Here is a 22817-nt window from a genome sequence, read left to right as displayed (position 1 = left end):
TTAGCGTGCGTAGCTACTACACATGCAGCTACTTTTGCTACTGGGATAATCCGGCACTGCACGTTGGGTTTTTGGAATTTATGAATGTTGATGTATTTACACCTAGGTATGGACGATTCGTTCATTTAGAGCGGGGTAAGTAAGTTCAAGAATAGACACGTGGGTTAGGGTCATTTAATCAAGGACGCGTGATTTATGGACGCGCGGTTTATTTCCTCTTTCACCGACACGTCGGTATGGATTATTCACTGTGAACGCGTGTTTGTGGGTTATTAATTTGCTGACACATGAGCATGGGGCATTATACCCCCCCCCCCCCTGCGTACGTTCGCTTGACGCACCCCCACCCCCCCCCCCGAATCCTATAGAACGGCCGATATTCAATCCACGCAGAAACGATCGAGGATTACTCATATGAACGTGTTTAAGCAAACAGTCCACCGCTGGACTAATTTGAAAGCCAATGTAGACAAATTATCGAGGCTTCACCTCCACCCCCCCCCCCGTTTCCTATGCGTACGTGCATTGTCAGTAGACCCCCTCCATACGCAAGCGTGCGCATTTGGGTTAACCCCCCTCCCCCCTCCATGAGAACCTACTAAATGGATGGCCCCCCTGAGTGTGGATAATTTGCCAAGGGTGCCATTCACAAAAACAAAACAAGGACGTCACTAGAGTGTCCTGGAAATGACGTGGCCGTATATACCGCGGGGACGGGGGGGAGGGTTACCCCAAATGTAAAGTTCACTGACACGTGGGTAGAACAGCGATCGATCAATTGACATCAGTAACACACGAGCGGGTGGCGTAGTAATCATTGGGGGCCGAAGTTCGCTTTGTCCCTCGCATTAGGAATCGCGGGTGCATATAATTAATTTATTTTTTATACGAATTGTAAACTACTGAACATAAATTAATAAAGGTATCCACTTTTGGGGGGGGGGGAGGCGTTGCCCACCCCGTGCCCCCCGCCAAATTCCGCCCCGTGCACAGTATATCCCAACCTTACCTGTCATCCAACGCCCTCTTCACAAACCCGCACTCTGGATACAGCAGTAGACCGATATTTTTAACAACGCTGGAGAGTAAACACCAGCCATGGTTCGCGCTATTTTGTCACCATCTGTATGTCTGTTGAATGACCGTATTCACTATTTGCACTTAAAGGTATCCCTGTATACCCTTTATTACCGCATCAGAAATCCATCGTAGCTTTTGACATCCCGCGCACCCGAGTGTCTCGCCGCTCACGCACGCAAACCAACATCGTGTCGCCATCTGCTGATCAAAATCTGGTACTGCCTTTTTAATTGCAATACATGTAGTTCACACAGCACCCAAGTAACAAAGTCAAGTCAAAAGGATTTTCCTGCATCATCTAGCAAATGAACACTGCTCACGTCCATCTACAACCGCGAGGCACTGTTCCTTTGATGATGGTTATTTGTGAATAACGTTTGAATTCCCACAAAGTGGTACTTGATTTTCTCTCCCTGCACCTTGACTGGATTTTGAATTTGCAACCTCATGGTGAGTCAGTTTCTCTAACCATAGCACCACCTGACCAGACCCATCCCATTATTATTATCACAACTGTATAGAAACAATGCAATTTTGATTCATATGGCATCTAAATTGCAACCGCATATCTGTACAGATACAGTGGGCACGTAATTAGAAGCACTTATAGAGGGGAAAAAAGGAAGGACTTGAGTATCGGCAGGGAGTCAACAGCACGGATGGCTGGGGTAGTTAAAGACTGTCGGTGCTGTAGGGGAGAATGAGAAACCTCCCATTAAGTGAAGGTTGACTGGAGGCTTAAACAGAAGGCCTTGATTGCTGAAGTGGACAGGACATCAGGGGGAGTGGCGGCCACATTTTAGAGCAAGCATGACATGTATCGTGTCTCAGTGTGGACATGGATAACCGTGTGTCAAAAACAACTCTGCCACTCCTGCACCTCTCGGGCGGCCTCAAATTTGGCTCAGCCGGGACAGGGGTCGCATGTTTCTGCCGCCGAGCGCTGCGGACGCTGGGTGGGCCCGAGGCGCCGCTGACTTGGCGCGGAGAGAAGTGCCCCTCGAGGGCTGCAGGGCCAGCTTGGCCGGCGCTGAGATTGCCCGAGGAGTTCTCCGTTCCGGTGAACCATCGGCCTTGTATCGGGGGCCCACGGCGGTTTTGGCTCGGCCTGGAAACGTCCGTTCATTCATGAAACACGGCTGGATAGCTCAGCATCTACAATATTTAAACTGGGCATGGGGAACCAAGGGTCTTTAGGCTGCACACGGCCCTTCATTTCATATGGTCGACGGACACATAAGGCCTACCACTTCGAAACTGCCCGTAACTTATATTTATCCATCACTTCAAACATCTCAACCACACCAAATGAGCATTAGAGGGGGAAATATTTTCTACCTGGAAAACTATTATAGTTTTAACACATTCAGCCATTTCTGTCACTGCAAAGGGCCTCTGTATACTCAGCTGACAGGCATTTTAGTTTTCCGGGTATTATTGGAAAATGCTGAGGTGCGTGTTAACGTGCGACTAAGCCCAAGGTATTTCAAAGTCCTCTTCAACAGTAAGGAAAGGTTTCCCATTGCTGGTTTAGTCCATGAATGAATGTTAACTAAAGAAAACCAAGAACTTAATACAATCACAATATTTCAGAATCAATTGAAGGAGAGACAAAACAGCATAATACCTTTATGATTGTTGGGGATGACTTTGGGGCCACCGTATATCTCCAAGCTGTTAAAACACACCGAGGCATGATCTGTGTATGGTAGTCACAGCTCAACAGCACACGTGGAATCATCGACCATGCTAAACATAACTCGTAATTCGTAATTTTTACAAGAGACCTCGTGTTTTGTGATGTAAGTGCTATCTTAGTGTCGTCCTTTTGTAGCACACAAGGTTGGTGGGTTTCTGAAGCACATGATTTAAAAAAAATGCTAAATTATTTACAGCCTTTCTCAATACAATGCTGGAGAAATTGTTCTCCATGCCTGCCTTGATGATGGTCATGGGGGTTGTTTGACCATACTTCATCATGCTGGTCAGTGCTGGACGAAGGCCGGATATCCAGAAAGGATTCATTTATCACTCGCACATTTAACACTCACATTTACTTTTGGTGGAGTGGTAGTGCAGTTGTTAGCGCATTGTGCTAACCACTCCGAATGATATCTAAATTAGTCAGCGACCCCCCCTCCCCCCCAATGTAAACCCACAACGACCAACATGGTGAAGTATAGTCTACAATCCCCATGGCTGATACAGCGAGGGGAGGCCTTCATCCAGCAGTGGAATGAGAGAGGGCTCTACACAAAAGACAGACCTCCCGTGTAGCCTTAAAAGACTGTTGGGGCAAGTGCTGTTAGCGAGCGCCTAAGAAGGCCGGCACGGCCAGCAGCACGCCCGGCCGCCTTTGTCTTCCCCATTGGCGATGTTTACACATCGCACCAGGCACTCATTTGAGGGTGAGTCGACTTAGGGGAGGCCCAGGACTGGTTCAGATAATCGTCACTGGTGTTGGCCGTGAGCGGGAATCGAATTCAGGTCGCCGGGTATGTATGGCAGCACGCTAACCGCTACACTACCACACACACACACATGCACGCGTACATTGACTTGCACATTTGGCACTCGCAGCTGGCAGAGGAGGGCTGCTCACCTGAGCGCCGGCAGGCCGATGAGCTGTTGCCGCTCGAAGTCAGCCATGAAGTCTGGGCTGATGCGTGCATCGGGGCCCAGGCTGGACATGAGCTGCCTGTAGAGGCCGGGCCGGCAGCGGCAGGAGACCAGTAGCATGCGGTGAGCCTCGCGGTTGAAGCTCAGGTAGCCCAATGCCACCGCCGCTGCCTCACGAACCTGGGCAAGAACAAATTGGGGTGCGCGGGCTCGCCTCAGGTGTGGCTCAGGTGTGGCTCAGGTGTGCCTCAGATGTGGCTCAGGTGTGGCTCAGGTGTGCCTCAGGTGTGGCTCAGGTGTAGCTCAGGTGTGGCTCAGGTGTGACCTCCTTACATCTGTAGGCAACCGCTGGGTATGCACCACTGAATAATTTAGACTTTTTTTATTAATTCGTTGGTGACCTTCATAACAGGCTGTAACGAGTTTCCCTCCTTGATATTTGCTGCATTGCTAATCCTTGAACTACTTTTGGTCTCTGAATTATAAGCAGAATGACAAACATCTCATAATATATGGTACCCTTTATGAACTCGCCCAAGACCCAATTTATTCCCCTCTCCACTCGGCGCACCGAGCTCATCGCTCCCCTCTCTTCTTCCCCTTCCCCTGTCCTCTTTGCTGTCCCCCCCCCACCCCGTCCACCTCCCTTCTTCTCCCCCTCCCCTTGCTTGGCCTCTTCCCTCATGTCCATAAAACACGACCGAGGATTGCAGAGAAACATGCGGTACGCAAATCCTTTGACTCACCATAATCCGCCTTTTTGTTTTCTCCTTTGGTATTTGTCACTGCAAAGCCTAATTTATATACGCTATATATACATCAATAATAGTCGTATGCAGTTGATTGCAGCTTGATTGTGGAGCTTTAAGTTAAAGGTTAAAGTGGTTTTCTGCTGAAACAAGCATTAAGGCGGTGCCCATCTCCCTTCTCTTGTTCATAGCCCTCAGCCAGTGGTACAAATTCCACATTCATATGGCAGGGACGAGGGTATCTATTAATACAACCACCACAAAGTGGTACTTGTTTTATCAACCTCAGAGGGATGATGGGCTGAGTCAACCCTCCAACCAGGATTTGATCGTGCAACCATCGCTTGACCGCTGAGCCATGTAGGCCCGGCTCGAAGTGGCCACCTGCGTGCCTTATGCTGATGCACACCGTGTCGGCGGAGGAGAAGAGGTGCTCGGTGAGCATCTCCATGGCCCCCAGAGTCACCATGGCAATGGGAAGGCCGGCCCTCGTGTGTGCCAGACTGGCAAGGAGCTCACCTGCACACACGCACGCACGCCGCAGGTGGCCACACCATTACGACCGCTCATGCACCAGATATTATTACGATTCCCTCTTTTCATCCGAATAAGCGCCACGTAGCAACATTGCCCCCTTCTGTAAAACTTACGTTGAGTACATTGCACTGCAAGATTGCCGTAAATGTTAATCGCACTAATGTATTAATGACTGGAGACAGCATCGAGCGCCACGTGTGGATTTACAGTATGGGCGGTGGAGTGGTGCGCGTATCTCACTAGCCAAGACGATGGAATCCAGGTTGCTGGAGCTGAGGAGTCCCACCAGCACGGAGAGGCCCTGCGCCGTGAGCGGAACTTGTTCGCCATCCCGGAACACTCCGGACAGCACCACCATCTGCTTGCGTGCAGACAGCTGCCGCCGTGAACGCCACGCCGAGCGACTGCCACGGTCGCGTTTCTCCAACAGCGCAGCCTGGCCCCCGCTCATAGACGGTGCACCGGTTATCACACCATGCCACGGTCATCGCTAAGTCGTCCATGCAGGAACGATAACCAGTAGTGATGGTGGTTTGTGGCTCAACGTTCAGGAAGTCAACTGGGTTGTACAATTTTAGATGTGTGCAGATTATTGAATGTATCTTTTTGCAAGCAATGGTGGTGATGTTAGTGGTGATGAAACTGATGATGCACTTGTAATGGGCTTCACCAGACCACTGCTCCTAGCAAACTGCATGGGCTGCTTGTGCCCATCTAGTGGAGAAAGTGCTGATGATGAAGCCACCTTCACAGGTGACCAGGGCACACTTGCTGACGGCTACACGCACAACTCCTGAACAGCATCATTCTCTATCACAATTCAGGTTAGGTCTTCGAGCAGTGCGAAAAATGTATACGGATGAATGTTGCAGTTCTTTCGCACCGTACATAGCCAACCGCGCTAATCACCGCATCTGAAAGCATGCGATGCGGTGATTGTTTTTGATAGATAACCAAAAGGTGCTGAGAGGATGACCAGAGTTTCACGTGATGGTCTATGCTCCTTGACGAGATCAGCGAGGCATTGTGGTTCATTTGTGGCAAGCCAAATTGTGGAGTGAAGAGTGCATGGGCATCGAGCCGCCCGTGGTCGCGTCGGGCGTGCGACGACGTACCTGGAAGGCGGCTTGCGCCTGCTCGTGCTCGTTCTCCGACTCTAGGAAGGGCAGGAGGTCGCTGACGGCTATGCGCCCCGCTTGCGCCAAGGTCGCCTGCTGCTCCCGGTTATTGTAGGCGAAGACGGCGAGGGCGTAGCCCGCACGCAGCCGGACCGCCTGGGCGAGCGGAATGATCGGGGACCGTCGTAAACAACCCCTCCTCAACCCCCCCCCCCTACCGGGTGTGTGGGACAATACAGGTAAAGGTGCAGCTCTGCAATTTTTTGCTCACGCCACTGCTGGCAGAAGGGCCACCGCTGGAGAAAGCTCTGGCGAGCCTCTTGCACACTGGCCAGGTAGTACTGTACATCGCTTTTTCACTTTTAATTTGGAATTCATTACTTCAAATACCATATGTAAAACAATTAAAGTTGATTCATTACTGTATTTAGCAAAGGTCCGTTGCTGTTATACCAACACTTCCTTTTCAGCAAATCAGCATGTGAAACAGTCTCAAATTAAAACATTCAGTGAAATCTCTTTTTTTTTAAACGGACAAAAGAAAACCACCACAAGCATTGGTTTTGCGATTCCCGCGCATGTTCTGTGACTTGGCGGTTTAGCTAACAACACGTGTGTGTATCTCATGAATTCTATACAGTACACGCAGATAACCCACCACGAGAACCTCATTAATGCACTCAGTATTGCGAGTGCACACTCATTAGATTATTCAGCCGGCCCTGACATCAAAACACTTAAATTCATCACATGATCAATAAATATAGGAATTTACTCTTTCCTTTGCCTAACACTGCCTCTATCTACACATTAAATGTGCACACTGTGTACATCCTTATGAGATATCTACACACTTGGATGCTATATAAATCCCAACTGTATTGTGTAAACCAACTGTATCTGTTGGAGCGCTTTTGTTCTTTTGAATTTGTGTAGTTTATTTTTTTAAGTTTTGGCCGCCCATCGAGCACGACCCCTGCTCACCCTGTCCGGATGCTCCAGGAGCTCCAGGATCACGTCGTAGTTGAAGCCATCCTTCTCCATCATCTTCTCCTGGACCTCGTGGTTCTTCAGCAGGACGTAGGCCAGCGTGCACGCCGCCTCCACCTGCACGCCACCACCAGCGGCACGCACGCACTGGCATCCAGCACATCCAGCCACCGAGTGCAACTACCCAACCCAACTGTGGCTCAGCCAGCTACCCAGCCATCCATAACAACCGCCCATCCCAGCCACACCACTCAGCCAGCCATTCAGCCACTCAATTACCAAACCACCCAGCCACCCAATTATCAAATTACCCAACCAGCCACCGCTCAATCAGCCACTCAAATCACCCAGCCACCCAGTATAACCTCTCACCCAACCACTTCACTAACTATTCAGCTTCTTAGCCACCAAATGCAACCAGCTGCCTCAGACTGCAATTAAGGGACCCAGTCATCTACCTAACAACCCAGCCACATAGCCACCCTTATATTCTACTTTGATGAAAAAGTTTCATGTACTATTTGGATAGTTGCATTTCAAGTGCCTGAATAGTGCAGAGGTAGGAACAGTGGTGGTGCAGGTGGTGTTGTGCTGAATGATGGTGGTGGTTTGTCGAGTGTGGTGAGTGAGACTGGTGTGCGCGAGGCATCAATGTGATGGTGCGAGTAAGGTGGGGCTCTGGTGATACGGCGCTTGCCTTGATGTTGGGGTTGGCGTGAGTTGACAGGAGCCGCAGCAGCTCGGGAATGGCCTGCTCCTCCTCCACCTTGTTCTGGCTGAGCCGCGTGTTCACATGGGCCACACCTGCCGGCACCGCGCACCCATTCCATGAGTACCCACCGTGCCCTCACCACTCCGGGTCGATTCGCTAAATTAATTACTGGGTCACGTTTTACTCAAAAACCATATATCTATAATCTTCCTCAGTGCTATCCCAATTGTGCTCTCAGTGCCCCTACATCGCCGCGGTGCTTCCTCGCGGCCACACTCGCTCACCTACGCAGAGCGCCCCGAGCGCGGAGACGGTAGCTAGCAGCGTCCGCTCGGTGGTGCGCGGGGTTCGCAGCAGCCGCACCAGCGGGGCGACGCCGTCTTCACGGCAGATCTGCTCCTGGTGGGCGCGGCCCTCCCGAGCCATCGCTGCCATCGCGTGGCAACCTGCGCGCGACAGTGGAGATGCGTAGATGTGTGTACCACAGTGTAGGTTGCGTGCCCGTGCGTGCGCGACCGGTGAGATGTGCGATTGGGGGGATGTGCAGGGAGCCGTTGGTGCCGTGGTGTCGGCACGTGCGACGCGCGAGGCTGTGTGCGGTGTCGTGAGCTGCGGTGACCGAGTCGACGCGCACCGACAAACTGCAGCTTGTCGGAGGATGCGAGCAGCATGTCGATGATGAGACGCAGGCCAACCTGCAGCACCACGGCCGCCTGCTGGTGCTGGGTTCCGCCCGCCAGCGCCCACAGCGCCAGCGCCCCATGCTCCCGCACCTCCAGCTGGAACACCTGGGCGAGCCACATGCAACAAGCGCCGTTAAACAACGCCAGCGCTGCCTCCTTGTCTGCGGGCAACCTGTGGGCATCGCCACCAGCGAAGCCGCACAAGGGCTGCCTGATGTCTGATCGTGCGACCCTTTGCTGTTTTATAAATCATTGTCGCCCAGGTCTCCATTGAAAATGAGACTCCTCGACCCGAGTTCTTATCCACCCTAAATAAAGACGACCAATCAATCAATAGATCAAAATATTTTTGGACACTCAATCCAACAGTGGATTGATCACTGCTGATGATGATGACACTGGCGGAGCCAGTGGGGGGGGGGGGGGGGTGGGGTGGCACGTGCCCCCCCAATGATCCGATCAAAATCCCTAATTTCGATCGGATCATTGGGGTTTATTAGTAATAAATCGGCATTTTGCGACTCCCACTACCACTGTGTAGCATATTATTACTTGCCAGGGACTCTATGAGGTGATAGGACAATAGTGAGTCCATAATTGGCAATAAGTAACGGCAAAGCAGTTATAAGTGACTCGCAGTTGCGTATACAGTTCACGACATCCCTTAAGGCATTCACCTTCAGTGAGCGCGATGCCGATCACACAACGCGGTTCGAATTTGACCCTCGATCGATGGCTGAGCCATCGCCGCACACGCGTCGAATAAAAAGCAAGGGACAAGTCCTTACTTACCAACAACTCCTCTATCATATTTCATTGCTGGAGGGGTTGCCCCCCCGACCTGAAAATCCTGGCTCTGCCATTGGATGATAATGTTCAATCCGTCAACCGGTCGCAAATTTAGACAAAAGTGAAACATTTGTAAGTGCAGTGCCCGATGTATATATATATATCTTTTTTTTTATCCGAGACTTAAAAGTCGGAATTCACCTTGAGAAGACGCAGCAGGGGTTGGGTGACGGACAGTGCCAAGAAGTCACGCTGGATGCCGGGGTTGCCGTCGCACAGCGCCTGGAGCGCCACCGCCGCTCTCACCTGCTCCTCCGTGCGCCGGCTACACACGAGCCGCGCCAGCGCCGCCAGCGCGCCCCCGGCCGCCGCCGCCGCCTGGTTCCCTTCGTGGGCCCTCGTGACGGTCGCCAGGGCCAGTGCTGCAGCGGCCTGCAGGCTGTCTACGGACGGCAGCAGAGCAGCGGCCACGGTAGAGTTAAGGTGGTGCAGGGGGTATCCTGGGGCAGAAGCGTCGGTACAGAATAGCTGACTAGAAGACAACTGCCCAGGTGTTTTACCGGGTTGTGCTGCGTGCTGTTCGGCGTGTAGTCCAACGTTTTGTTCCACGTGTCAAGAGCTTCTTCAGGAATTGGTTTCAGAACTGAATTGAGTTCCTGACGGAGCTCCCAGCACATTTTGACTCTTCACACAACCTAATGATTGTTTTTCCTTTGATATTCATGAATCTACTTGGGTATTATGTTTTAAATTGTGAGTCACTTGAATTATGTGTTCAATTTAATATTAAAACAGAAAGTGCCTTCATGATGAAAACATGCTTCCTGGTCTGAGCTCGTATCCACTGTTTCTTGCAATGCTTTAACCCACCATCGGTTACTCTTCAACGACAAAAGCACTATGACAAATTTTTCTTGGCCTGCTCTTGGGCACAATGTGGTGCGCCGCTCGCTGGAGATTCCCGAACAGAACGCCCTTCGGCTCGCTACGTGACGCTGACTGCGCAATCCCACGGGCGTGGGGGGTGGAGGCCCGCACCTGAGTCGAGTCCGAGGAACTCGACGAGAGGACCAATGCCACCCTCGCGCACCACGGCCACCTGGCATGACGGGTCGCCGTCGCACATGACGCGCACGGTGTCCACGACGTTCACGAGCACGCCCTCGAGGCTGCATCGCTGGGTCAGTCGCACCAGTGCCGCGATCCCTTTCTGCCCAGGCACACACAAAGACAAAGATTCCCCGTATAGCCTTAACAAACTGTTGGGGCAAGTGCAGTTAGCGAGCACCTATGAAGGCCGGCATGGCACACAAGAGAGTGGGTGGCCGACACTGCACCCGGCTGCCTTTGTCTTCCGAGTGGCGATGTTTATATATTTGTGGCTGAGTCGACCTAGGGGAGGCCCAGGACCGGTTCAGAAAATCGTCACTGGTGTTGACCGTGAGTGAGAATCGAAGTCGGGTCGCCAGGTTCGTAGCGCAGAGCGCTAACCACACACACACACACACGCGTACGCACTGGAAAATCCCGAACGTTGTAAAAGCAATGTTGTGCGACGCAAGTTTTAAATAATTTGTTTTTATAACAAAAGGCCAAATCAGACTTTCAAATGCAACACACCTTGATGTTATCCAATAACCCCGCGGTGGCGAGATGTTATCTACACTCACCTGTACATTTGAAATTTCCGTCATGTGGATTTTTTCTCCGGTTTTGCACATTTTGGAACGTGCATTTAGATTATTTGGCGCTGCTATAAATCCCGCATATGTCAAGCCACTTTGATGAGCTGTCACGTGTGGCCAGATCGCCTCTGAAAAAGAGCTAATAGCTCCAGTGGGCTTTACCTGGTAAATGGACCTCCGACGAGCACGTTTGGCTACGTACATACGTGCAATTGTGGCACCACCCGGCTGCCACCACCCGGCTGCCGTCCTCACCTCCCGGGCGATGGCGTCGCGGTGGCCCAGGGCGGCCGCGTCGCCCAGCACGACGGCGCAGCGCGACTGCAGCTCCCCACGCGCCGTCGAGCCCAGCAGCCGCACCAGCACGGGGATGGCGCCGGCCGCCACGGCCGCATCGCATGCCTCCCCGTGGTCGGACACGTTGCAGATGACCGACGCCGCCAGGCACGTCACCGTCTCGCTCTCACTGTCCAGCAGCCGAACCAGCTCGGGCATACCGCCTGGCACGACGAGCCGCCAGAGAGAAATGCACCCACCAGGCGGTGCGTTGTTTCGTCGTTTTTTTGTTCGTTGACGTGTCGAATGTCACGCTGGCCAAGGTGATTATTATGTTGTTATTGTTATTACGCTCGTTTACCCAGGAAAGCCTCACTGAGCCTCATTGAAAGAGAGCCTCTTAGCTCAGTGGACCTTGCTCGATTCTATTAATCACGAACTGACCTTAGATTCGATCTCTTGGCGCAACAATGTGCAAGCTTAATCGTTTTCTGTTACGATGGGTTATTATTGTAATTTCCAGATACGAATGGGAAAGTTTATTACATCCCCCCCCACCTATGCCCAATAAGCAGTCTAAGTTGGTATCTCACGGTTTGCAAATCTGCACCTCACGTGGGATAAAGTATGTGTACCCCCACCTCTTGCAAGATGTCTGACCAGTATGGACGAGTCGACCAAATACCCTCTACAGCAGCTCTCTAGAACTCCACCTAGTGGAGGAAATTCCACCAGGAGTGGCGTTAGCGAGCAATAGCAGCGCTGTGCCAATTTAACCGGCCGAGTTCAACTATTCCGGGTGTAGCACGACACACCTGCTTCCAGCAGGTGTCTCCAGTTGTCCGTCCTATGCTCGTATCTGTCCCGCGAGACACACAGCACCTCCAGGCACCGTGCAGTCATCTCAACCTTCTCGATATTTTCATCGCCCAACATCCCTTGGGGGCACAGAAGCAGGGTCATACTCTTACATATGATGGCGGTTTCATGCATCAAGGGGCTCTTAATAATAATATTGTAACTCACAGTCAGTGCTATTTTAGTGGGGTGACACTGCTGCTATTCACGGGTAATATATTTCTGTCTCCAGACTTTCAGTTTTTTGTCCTCTAACAGGTATCAAGAGAAAGTGAGATTTACCAAAGAATGAAACTGCAATATGATGACAACTGTATGATTCACAACCACGTTCACAAATGCTTGGAATGGCAGCGTCTGTGTTCTCGTGCGTGCATGTCCGTGTGTGCCTACCTCTCTGCCCCTGTGTATCCATCCCCGCACATATCTCTGGGTCCTCTGCGTGCGTGTGCGTATGTTCCGGCGTCTGCGTGCATGCGTCCTGGCGTCCGCGTGCCGCGTGCGCTGTTACCGACGAGCAGGGCCCACACTGGCAGCTCGGGCAGCTGGAGTCGAGCCAGGTGCTGCAGCACGTCCGTGTGCAGGCCGGCGACGGCCACGTGTGCCGCCGTTTTCCCGCAGTCATCGGCACCCGTGGCTTCCGCGCCCAGCGCGAGGAGGCAGCGCAGGGTGTCCAGCGAGCCATGCGCCGCCGCCACCAGCACCGGCGTCGATCGGGGACTGTCGGCCGCAGCGATGCCGTGAAAGAAAGAGTGGCACCCCCTCAACACTGGTGTTAACGACGGGTTCATATTGCAGTTCTGCCAAACTACTATACCATGCTCCACTCTGTTCGAATGTTAAACCTGATCTGCTAACCTTTCACTCATCACAAATGAAACACGATCAAAACCCAATGAAGGACGCTTCTGCTAGGCCGATGCAGTGGCACATTTACAGGGTTTAAACGGAGGCCAAACTTGCAAGCGCACAAGCGGACTCACGGGGTGGTGGCACGCGCCGTGAGCAGCGCGGGGTCGTGGTGGTGGAGCGCGCGGATCACCGGCTCGTGATCGTGTGCCGCCGCAAAGTGTGCCGCGGTCCAGCCGTGCCCCTCCGCCAGCGCCGGGTCGACACGCAGCGCGAGCAGGCAGCCCAATGCCTCCAGCGAGCCGTGCTGCGCCGCCAGATGGATGGGAGCGGGACCTGATGGGTAGAGGTTTCGGAGGACATGACAGGAAAGGACAGCCGACGGAACAAAGTAAACGTTTTGATTTATTACGCGGCCTCTCGACCAGGGAAGCCCACAGTGCCACAGCGGTCACCAATCTCAATCCAGGCAGAGTTCGTGGGAGAGTGCTGCCCACCCCCCCCCCCTGCTATGCGGGCCAGAGGTAGCTCTGTGGTATGCGCTTCTGGGGCCGTTCTCTAAGCTTTATCACTTCTCTTTGAGGGATTTTAATGGATGCCGATAGCCCAATCAGGATAAATTCAGGACAAAACTAAAAACTCTGAACCTATAAACTAAACCCAACTTTGCCACAAACAACCATACTCTACTTCCCCCTTTGTCGTTCGCGGCAATCAAAGCGGGGCATCGCGTCCCCATGACTAGACCCTCGGCCAGGCGTTAAAAAACGCTCGCGCTGTCCTCCGGCCGTGGCGTTGTGCGTTGTGCCAACCGTTGAGGCGTGGGTCGGGCCCCTCTGAGCGGCTCGGTGCTTGCAGGTCGGCGCCGGCGTTGGCGAGCAGGCTGAGCATCGGCGGGCGGTTGTGCATGGCGGCGTGGTGCACCAGGGCGAGGCCCCGCTCGTCAAGCGTGCCCAGTCGTGACGCGACCTCCCGGCGGCTCAGGGACAGGAAAGCCGCCACCAGGCCACCCTGGGTTGCCGCCCGGAGGCCCACCGGCACGCTCTGTACGTATGCAAGGCAACATGCAGGGCGGCACGTAGGTGAGACGAACAGAAAGTGGCGGCCGAACCGTTGCGGTGCCCGAGATTGGTGGGTTGATGAAATCACTGGTTTTGCCATGAATGTACTTGGAAATTGCAGTGCAGAAAAGAAAAGATTTAAAAGACAATGCACAGAAGTGGATTGATTCAAATGTGATAGTAATTTCTCTTACTTACGTGCAATTTTAGTTTTACAAGGAATTTTTATTTCGAAACTTTGATAGCGCTCTATATACAGTAGTGTAGATTATCTTCGGCATACGCCCTGGTGCTAGGAATTAAATGGGGGACCCCTGGTCCAATTATCTTCATAGCCCATCTCATGGATACCTCCAGCAGTGGGCCCTGGTGCAGTTGCACCACGTGCACATTCAAGGAATATGCCACTGCCTTACATGTATGTTGAACTTCTTTCTCGCACCGTACGTAGCCAATTGTGCAATGTATATTTTCTGGGTCCTAGTTTAAGTACGACACCAATGCAATTACCGGTACATTTTCATTGTATCTCCATGTAATGGATATCGTAACACCATTCAATAAAACTTAATCTCCTGCACTTCACCAATCTGCACATCAGGTTACATATGGCTAAATGAATAATTGTAACAGCGATTACCCCTAAAAGCAAATTAAACACTATACCCAAAATGCCGAACTTTATACGAGACATTGTAGTGCATGTGTGTTTGTTCGTTTGTGGGGAGCAGTTGTGTACAGTAGTGTACCGGTCCTGGGCATCACCTAGGTCGACTCAGCCTTAAATTAGTTTCTAGTCTGTTGTTTATCACCAAGGGGATGCATGTAGCCACGTGTCATACTGGCTACACTGCTCCCTAGTGTGTCATACCGGCCTTAATATTTGATCGCTAACATAACTTGTCCCAACAGTCTATGCAGGCTTTTGGAGGAAAAATCTTTGTCAAGGTGAACGCTGCCACTGGGCTTGTAATGCAGAGGTTGTCAAGTTTGATCTCTCGGCATGGCAATTGAAACAATGTGCAAGTGTTCAATTCCCCCTGCGTGTGTTCACACAGCAATATAAATGGGTACACGACTGTTAAGTCGGTCGGCAGGTCGTGTACGGTGGGGTAAAATGTGAGTACATCCGCCTTTTCTAAGATGTCTGACCAGCGTGGGAGAGGATGTGAAATTCTATCCAGAGAGACTCTCTAGAGCAGGGGTGGGCAAATTTTTTGACTCGCGGGCCACAATGGGTTCTAAAATTTGACAGAGGGGCCGGGCCAGGAACAGATGGATGGAGTGTTTGTGTGAACTAATATAAATGACGTGTAAACATCATTACATGAAACGATTTGGCCTTTAACAGGTAGCAAAGCATTTATTTGCAAGGCAATTTAACAAATTGCACGAACATGAACAATACAAAAACATGTCATAACTCCCAGTCAAAGTGCGCCATCTAATGGGGAAATGGGGGCATTACAGGAGAAAGGTAAAATTAAATTTAATAATAATCATATTTGGACAAGTTCGGCGGGCCGGATTAAAAAGCCCAACGGGCCGTGTACGGCCCGGGGGCCGTACTTTGCCCATGTCTGCTCTAGAGCCCTCTCAAGTGGATGCCATTCCTCCACCAGTGAAGTGTGAGCAAGCAATTACAGGGCTGCACCTTGATAACTGTGCATGTGTGTACGTGTTTGTGTGCGTGCATGCGTGCCTTGTAGCGGATGGCTCTGCGGTATCCAAACCGCTGCTTGAACTGCTCATGGATGATGACGTCGCTGAGCGGGAGGCGGCGCAGGCGGAGCGAGTCGACCAGCTGGCGCAACGCCCCGCACCACCATGGCCGCCCCATGTGTGGAGAGAACGGCTCCAGTGGCACCGAGATCACCTGGTACCTGGGCGCGGCGCGCGAGCACCGCAGGGTCCATCATGCCGCGTGGAATTCTTGTGTTGTCTTTGTCCAGGCGACAAGAGCCGAGTCGAGTTGAGTTTGTTTAACCAGTGGATAACTCAAGCGGTCAGGATGGCACCACAAGGGACACTATCCCAAGACAGTTCGTAGCTCATTTCATGATAATTACTGTTACATTAATGAATTAGTGACTCCACAGAGGATTGTCCTATTGAGAAACACGTATTTTCAAGAGAAATGTGAAATTTCCACCACTGGCTTGTGGCATCCAAAACAGATGATCACCACCCACCCCATGCCCAATGAAAAGTATAAACACATTGACTTTGCAAATCCACTGCTTAGTGAAGGCTTCCCCATGACATGTCAGTCATAGATATTGTTTCGCGAGGCCTTCATTCCTGCATTGGATTGAAGATGATGATGACGATGGTGAGTGTTCAAGGACAGTATAGATACCACTCACGACTCATGCTAGCCATGGCCATAATTTCAATGCGCTAACTACAGCGCCAACACTCCACTGCCCACAACGGCTCGTGAGCAACAATTCACTCGAGGTGGGAGTGATGACACCCTGAAAAAACGATCACTTACGTTTCATCCCCCACGACGATGGTGGGAAAGGGGTGGCTCTCCCTGTAGGGAGCGTCTGGGTCCAGCATCTGGAGGAGATGAGAACTCCCCGAGTGCTGGATCTCCGCATATCGGCCCTGCAGCACCGATCACCACCCGACCACTGCTGGATAAAGACCTCCCTAAGCCATCACCAGCTCTCTCGTGGTATTGGATTGTTGCATCAAAAAATCCGACGAGAATTATCATTTCCAGCCCTTTGTCAACTCACGTTTGTTATTGTTAGGTAACATGGATTAACGGCACTTATAACCACAACAGGTTGCAAAGGCCATATTAATTTCCTTGGGGTGCGTGACCGTGTAAATATTTTTGATTCATAAATTGGATTAAATATTACATTGAATGCCGCTCCTCGGGGAGTGTCTTGACATTTGGAATAGTCGATACACTGAGGAATAAGGCATCTTTCCATGCTTTAAATAGCTGCATCATCGCTACAAACCTTTCCCACGGCCTTACATCCTGCCTCTACCTCTTTTTCTACATTTTCCCATATCAATTTGGATTTAGATAGTGTCTACATGCAGCCGTTTCTCAAGGTGCTGCACAAACACAGTGGTCATTTTTGTTTTGCAAAGAAAGGCAGTTGGTTATAGGCTCAGGAAAAGAGGAAGGCCGAGAGCCTGGACTTGATCACAGGCAGGGGATCGACAGCACAGATGGCCGCAGAAGAGAGTTCCAGACTGTGGGGGCAGCAGAAGAGAAAGAGTGACTGACCCGTCCAAGACCTACATCTTGACTGACCAATGTCATGCTTTCCATGTATCAGTCACAACTGAAACATCTATAGGCTAGCTAATTTGGCTGCCAAGTCTCACACATAGAGGCTGTAGCTACTAGTCACGTGCCACCTACTCCAGTCTACCAGCGACCCGGAAAATATTCGGTGAGAAACGAAGGCCTGCTCGTACCGCGATGTCTGGGTCGATGTTGCCGAGGGGCGGCGTGCTGAGATCGAGCTGCACGGAACCGTGCAGGTGAAAGTAGCTCTGCTCCTCGTACAAAAAGTGGCGGCACGCAAAGTCGGGGCCCAGGACCAGCGGTGGGAACTCCGACTCCGTCTTGAGTTTCTCCTCTGAAGGACAGAGCGCACATCACGCGGGATTCCTCATCTCAACGAAGCTATTTCTGATGACAGTTATGGTTCAGACCGCGTGTGTATACATCTCCATCACTGTCATCCTTTTATCAGGGTTAAGAGCGCGGTAGAATAGGGTGGGGATTGGAGTACAGATGAGTGGGGGAGAGGTAGGAGAGCGCGTGGATAGGAGGGTGAGATGAGAGCAGAGAGGTAGGAGAGCGCATCGATGGGAGGAGAGTGAGATGAGAGGGGTAGGCAGTGGCGAATCCATGGATGATTTCGAGGACGGTGAGAGCGCAATCGTAAAAAAATGATCTGGGATTGACACAGTCCCTAAGTTTCAACTCATGCAGCTGAGCAGCCTGGCAGCGGCGCACAACTCCTCTTACCGGTGAGCGGCGGCAGCAACCGACCCAGGTTGGGCACCTTCATCCGCCGCTTGAGCGCCAGCAGGATGGGCGTTAGGCACGCCACGAGGCCTAGCTGATCGAGCAGCGTCCGCGTCTCGGCCTTGCGTGGCAAGTGTGCGCGCATCAAGCGCCGGTGCGTGGCCAGCCGCCGCTGCAGCCGGCGCCGGATCCGGGGAGGCGGCTCCGCCTGCTCGTCGCTGGGACGGAGGCCCCCGTCCACGTCCCAGCGGGGCTCGCACACAAAAAGGCCATGGTGCTGAGCGACTGAGGCCACCGCCACAACCAGGCCCAGCCACGCACCCTCCGAGTGCTCCGTGAAGAGGAGGCGCTCGTCGGCGCTGTTGACCTCGTACGAGGGGTCAGCCACGCCGTCGTCCTCATAGATCCCGGCCCAGTCCGGGTCTTTGGCCACGTCGATCATCCCTGTGCCGTTGCGGGCAAGAAACGAGGTTAAGTGGCCTCTTCTTCGTTACGTGGTGTGCTCACATCACGTGTTCACCTTCGTAAATGAAAGGGATGGTGTGGAAGTACGAAGTGCCGGTATACATTGACCGAACCCGGAGCTGATGTGGATGGATAGATGAGTCACCTGTTTGTGTCCGTTTCATTGCAATGCAGTTATAATATGAATACATAATTTAAATGTTTACGAATGTGAAATTGCGATTTTGTTGAATACAGGTAGTTTTAATATTGGGCAAAAGAGTGATAGTTTCATCATGGATAACATGTTGACCGATTGCATTAACGGCAAGCGTAACGTGTCCACCAATCTGCACTGACCAGCGTGGTTAAACATTGTCAACAAGCCCGCATTACCGAACCGGCGTAGGAAGGTTTTTTTTAACAAAGGGCTGTAGAACTATTGTAGTATTACCATGAGTGTGTAGTGAGAGGACAAGATCGCTTCACAACGTATGCTCTTGTCCTATCTCCCTCTCTCTATTTGCTCCCCTGTGGCCTCCTCGATCCTCGCTGTCAACTGTAAAATTCAAGATCAAGACTCATAGGCAAAGCTGCTGATGCCTCCACACCTCACCAGCTCCTATTACCTTCTGGCAGATCCGCAGCTGCCGAACAGTAGACACGCAACCTTCCAAGATCTCCCCTAACAGTATCCCACCATGTGGTCATAGATCTTCCACTTGGTCATCGGATTTGTGGAGACCACTCCAATGCCTGTGTCAATAACTGGCCCTTCTCCATCCTGCACCCATGTCCTCCCCAGCGTAACCTTTGTCCCTAATCATATCTACAACACTTACCTGCCACATTCTCTTTTGGACTCCACATTGCTTATTCTACCTGGCCACAAAATTCCTTGAATCTATCTCACTCCATCGTCACTTAACCCAGCCAAATAGAACCGGTAAAAATGAGTCCTTGTTTCCCTTTTTTGTATTTCGACTCTATCTTAACAGGTGTGGTAGTTACGCACCGGCCGAGGTGAAGTCTTGCAGGATATCCTTATCCTCCTGCGTGCGCCGCATGCTGTCCAGCTCCAGGCCCGCGCGCCAGTACTCCCCAAACCGCACCCGCTTCTCGCGGCCCATGTGCGCCCCGTGCCACAGCGCCTTGAGCGTGTAGTCCACCTCGGCGAGCACCTGACCCACCCTCGTGTGGACGTATGCGGGCGGCAACTGGCACACCGTGCTCCTGTCGATCGCAGGCTCCATGCTCACGCCGGGTGCCTGATTGAGGCCGTACAAGCCAAGCGTGAGCTCTCGTACCATCTGGTGGACCTCGCGCGCGTCTAGCGGGGGCGGCCCGTCCTTCCGCAGAGGCCACAGCAGCTGCAGAATCTCGGTGGAGGCGCCAATTCCGGTCATCTGGCTGACGATCCCCGCGGGAGCCTCCCTGTTGGGCCTTGTGTCGTCTCCGGCAGGCAGCCACCCGCACGCGACGCCAGCCAGTAGCTCCTGCTGCTCGCCGCGACTCAGCCGCTCCACGAAGCTGCTAGCGTCCTGCTGCGCCGCTACCTTGGCCAAGTAAGCCGTCTTCTCGTCCTCCTTGTTTGCGGTCCGTGAAGCGCTAGCGGTGGCAGCCAAAGTCAGGGGGCGGTTGCCCCCGCCGCGGGTCACGCGGGATGAGGGCCGGCGACGCGGAGCTGGGGCCTCCACCTCCATGGAGACGGAGTCGGTCTCACAGGCACGGAGCACGAATTGTGACGTGGCGGGAGGGACGGACAATGCCACACCATGCGCCGACCAACACTGCAAAGCAATAATACAAAGGTGATCGATTTATGGGGAAATTATAGAGAAAACACCACTCTTAAATACACTGATTACATTTGTAAACACTGTGTAAGGTGTGGCGCCATCTCTTTGACAATATTCAAACGCCCGTTGAGAAGAGGATAATTAGAAATGAGTGGGTATCTAAACATGGATCACACTGCATTCATAACTCTAGCTTATAAAGTATCTAAATTGAGGAGTTTTTGAAGACATGGCAAATGGCAATTACACAAAAAGTACTTTAAAAGGTTTATATTTATGCGCGGGTCCTTCTAAGTTAACCTACAGTTTTCATTGTAGATAAGCGTAAGAAAATGACAGATCCCTCCAAGTTTGTGGAGCAGCAGTGACAACATCTATCAAGTCCCGTATGAAGTGAACACACAGATGTGCACAGCAGTGTGGGTATTTCCAAGATGGTGTTGAACGTTGTGTAATGTGCTGTGAAACATAAATGCCGAATGTAGTTTGTGGCAAAGGGAAATCCCGAACCGGCTGACATTTACAGGTGGGTCCTGCACTGGGATGTTGGGCCAATTTCATGAATTAGTGTTTGGTCAGTTGAAAGAAACCAGAGTACCCGGAGAAAACCGTACGCAAAAAACATATCGGATTGATTTAAAAAAAAACTCAAAAGATGCACTACCAATCTCGCCGCTGAAGCCAAACAACACTTTGGCACTATCAGTCAGCATACTATATTACTATGCGATGTTTTAAACCACGGTATACCCACGGTATTCATGTCGGTTAAATAAACCGTCTTAACGAGTCGTCAGTTGCACAGCAACTGCATGCAGAGCCGAAGCCACTGCCGCTCCACGTTAAATTGCTCATCTTAGTAAATTCACAGCAGCACAGAACTTGCTGCCAGTTTAATGGGACCCGCAACAACCCCATTGGGTTATGTCGGTGTGCTGTATACATTTAACAGTATAATGAACACACGCGTCCTATCTGGGTTGGGTATTATCGTGTTTACTGTTAAGAGTATCGATGCATCTATGTATTTATTACTATTGCCGAATATCCATTCTTAAGCTCTCATGATGAGCGCTTGTAAGCATCTGTTATTCAAATCGTATATAGTAGTAGTCCACTAGTGGCCTGCTACATTTACCAGAGTTGAAAAAATAATCGCTTATTGGATAGGTTCGCGCGGCCCTTTGTTTGCAATGTACATGCTATTAATATCATTTTAAACTTAGGCGAATGCAGGACGATGCACTCCAGTGCGAGTTCGAGTCCAGACCACGGTTAACCTCAGTGCCGTCGAATGATACCTGAACCTGTCCTAGGCAGGCCCTCTTCCTCCCCTACCTTCACAAACCCGCACCGACCAGCGTGGTGAAGTATGGTCAAGCAACACCAACCAATGGAGACAGAATACACGCGTGGCCAGTGACAGAGCCCCCCAACCTCCCCCCTCTACTATAGCCTTAACAGGCTCTTTGAAGCAAGTGCTGTTAGCGAGTATCAATTATAATTATAAAGGTTGGCACGGCACACCACAAGGGGTGAGCGGCCAGCATCACGCCCGGTCCGCCTTTGTCTCCCCGGGTGTCGATGCTTACAGAACGCCCCGGGTTCTCACTTGAGGCTGAGTCGCCCTTGGATGAAGCCCTGGTTCGGTGCAGATACAATCGTCAATGGTCCTTGGCCGCACCGAACTAGGGCCCTGGAACCCGGGTGTCGCAAGGGTTCAAGTAGCGAGCTGACCTCTGCGCCACCGCTCCCACGCAAACAATCGGCAAGGCCACCAAACTCACGCGACACAACTCAAAATCCCCTTCGTACCGTTCCTCCCGCTCCGCCCGTTTGTCGTTGATCGTTACAAAATGCGGCGAATGTCGGTAGGAGCGTTCACGAGACGTTCGTCAGTAGCCGACAAGCAGCAGCAGCATCAGCCAGCAGTGTGCACGCGACACGCACTTTGACAGCACGAATAACAACACAGACACAGAGAGAGAGGTCACAAGAGCGGTGGTGCAGTGGTCAGCGCACTGCTAAGATGAACCCGGTGGCGCTACGGCTCACATCAGTTTGCGGTGATGGACATCCAAGCCAATCCTGACTCTCCGCTTGTCCAACCATCCACCAACGGAGGAGGCCGCACTGACCAGCGTGCTGAAGTATGGTCAACCAAAAGCGCTCCGGACCGAGAACTTCATCCAGCAGCGGGTTGACAAAGCGGATGCGGCTCATTCTTGAAACGACTGGCTACTGTTGCTGGCAATCCAATGGAGGCAAAACCGCGGTGGTTTGTCATTGCCGATTGCGTTGAGTTGTCCTTACCTCGAGTGCTCGGCTCTCGTCACCCCCTCTCTCTCTCCCCACACACACACAGAGAGAGGGTGGCGTCTCTGTCCACATGGCAACGGCTTTGGCCCGTGCTGTTCTTCCTCCTCCTCCTTCGCCGCCGCCACCTCCAACCTCAACTTTGTCGTCGTCAGGGGTCAGGGGCAGAGACGCGGGTGGGTGGGTGGGGGGTCTGTGTGTGTGTGTCGAGTTGTTTATACCAAGGCGACATTCGCTCCCACG

General features: G+C 52.0%; 1 protein-coding gene across 1 annotated transcript; it reads right to left on the bottom strand.

The window, feature by feature from the left end:
• Positions 1-355: 355 nt before the first annotated feature.
• ANKAR (ankyrin and armadillo repeat containing) lies at positions 356-22754 on the bottom strand. Its single transcript, XM_032962689.2, has 23 exons — positions 22572-22754; positions 19475-20249; positions 18016-18459; positions 17457-17620; positions 16504-16619; positions 15709-15889; positions 13758-13989; positions 13080-13281; positions 12608-12816; positions 12054-12176; positions 11218-11462; positions 10316-10487; positions 9479-9720; positions 8440-8593; positions 8090-8251; positions 7791-7897; positions 7088-7210; positions 6101-6259; positions 5226-5343; positions 4858-4967; positions 3683-3879; positions 2708-2754; positions 356-2188 (listed from the first exon to the last, which is right to left on the bottom strand). Exons 1-23 carry the CDS (start codon positions 22647-22649, stop codon positions 1974-1976), a joined length of 4575 nt encoding a protein of 1524 aa, XP_032818580.2. The 5' UTR covers positions 22650-22754; the 3' UTR covers positions 356-1973.
• Between the last annotated feature and the right edge of the window lie 63 nt (positions 22755-22817).

This window comes from Petromyzon marinus, chromosome 2, assembly GCF_048934315.1.
Source record: "Petromyzon marinus isolate PM22_M1 ecotype Great Lakes invasive population chromosome 2, UKy_Petmar_22M1.pri1.0, whole genome shotgun sequence".
Taxonomy (NCBI): domain Eukaryota; kingdom Metazoa; phylum Chordata; class Hyperoartia; order Petromyzontiformes; family Petromyzontidae; genus Petromyzon; species Petromyzon marinus.
This window is presented reverse-complemented; position numbering and strand designations above follow the sequence as displayed.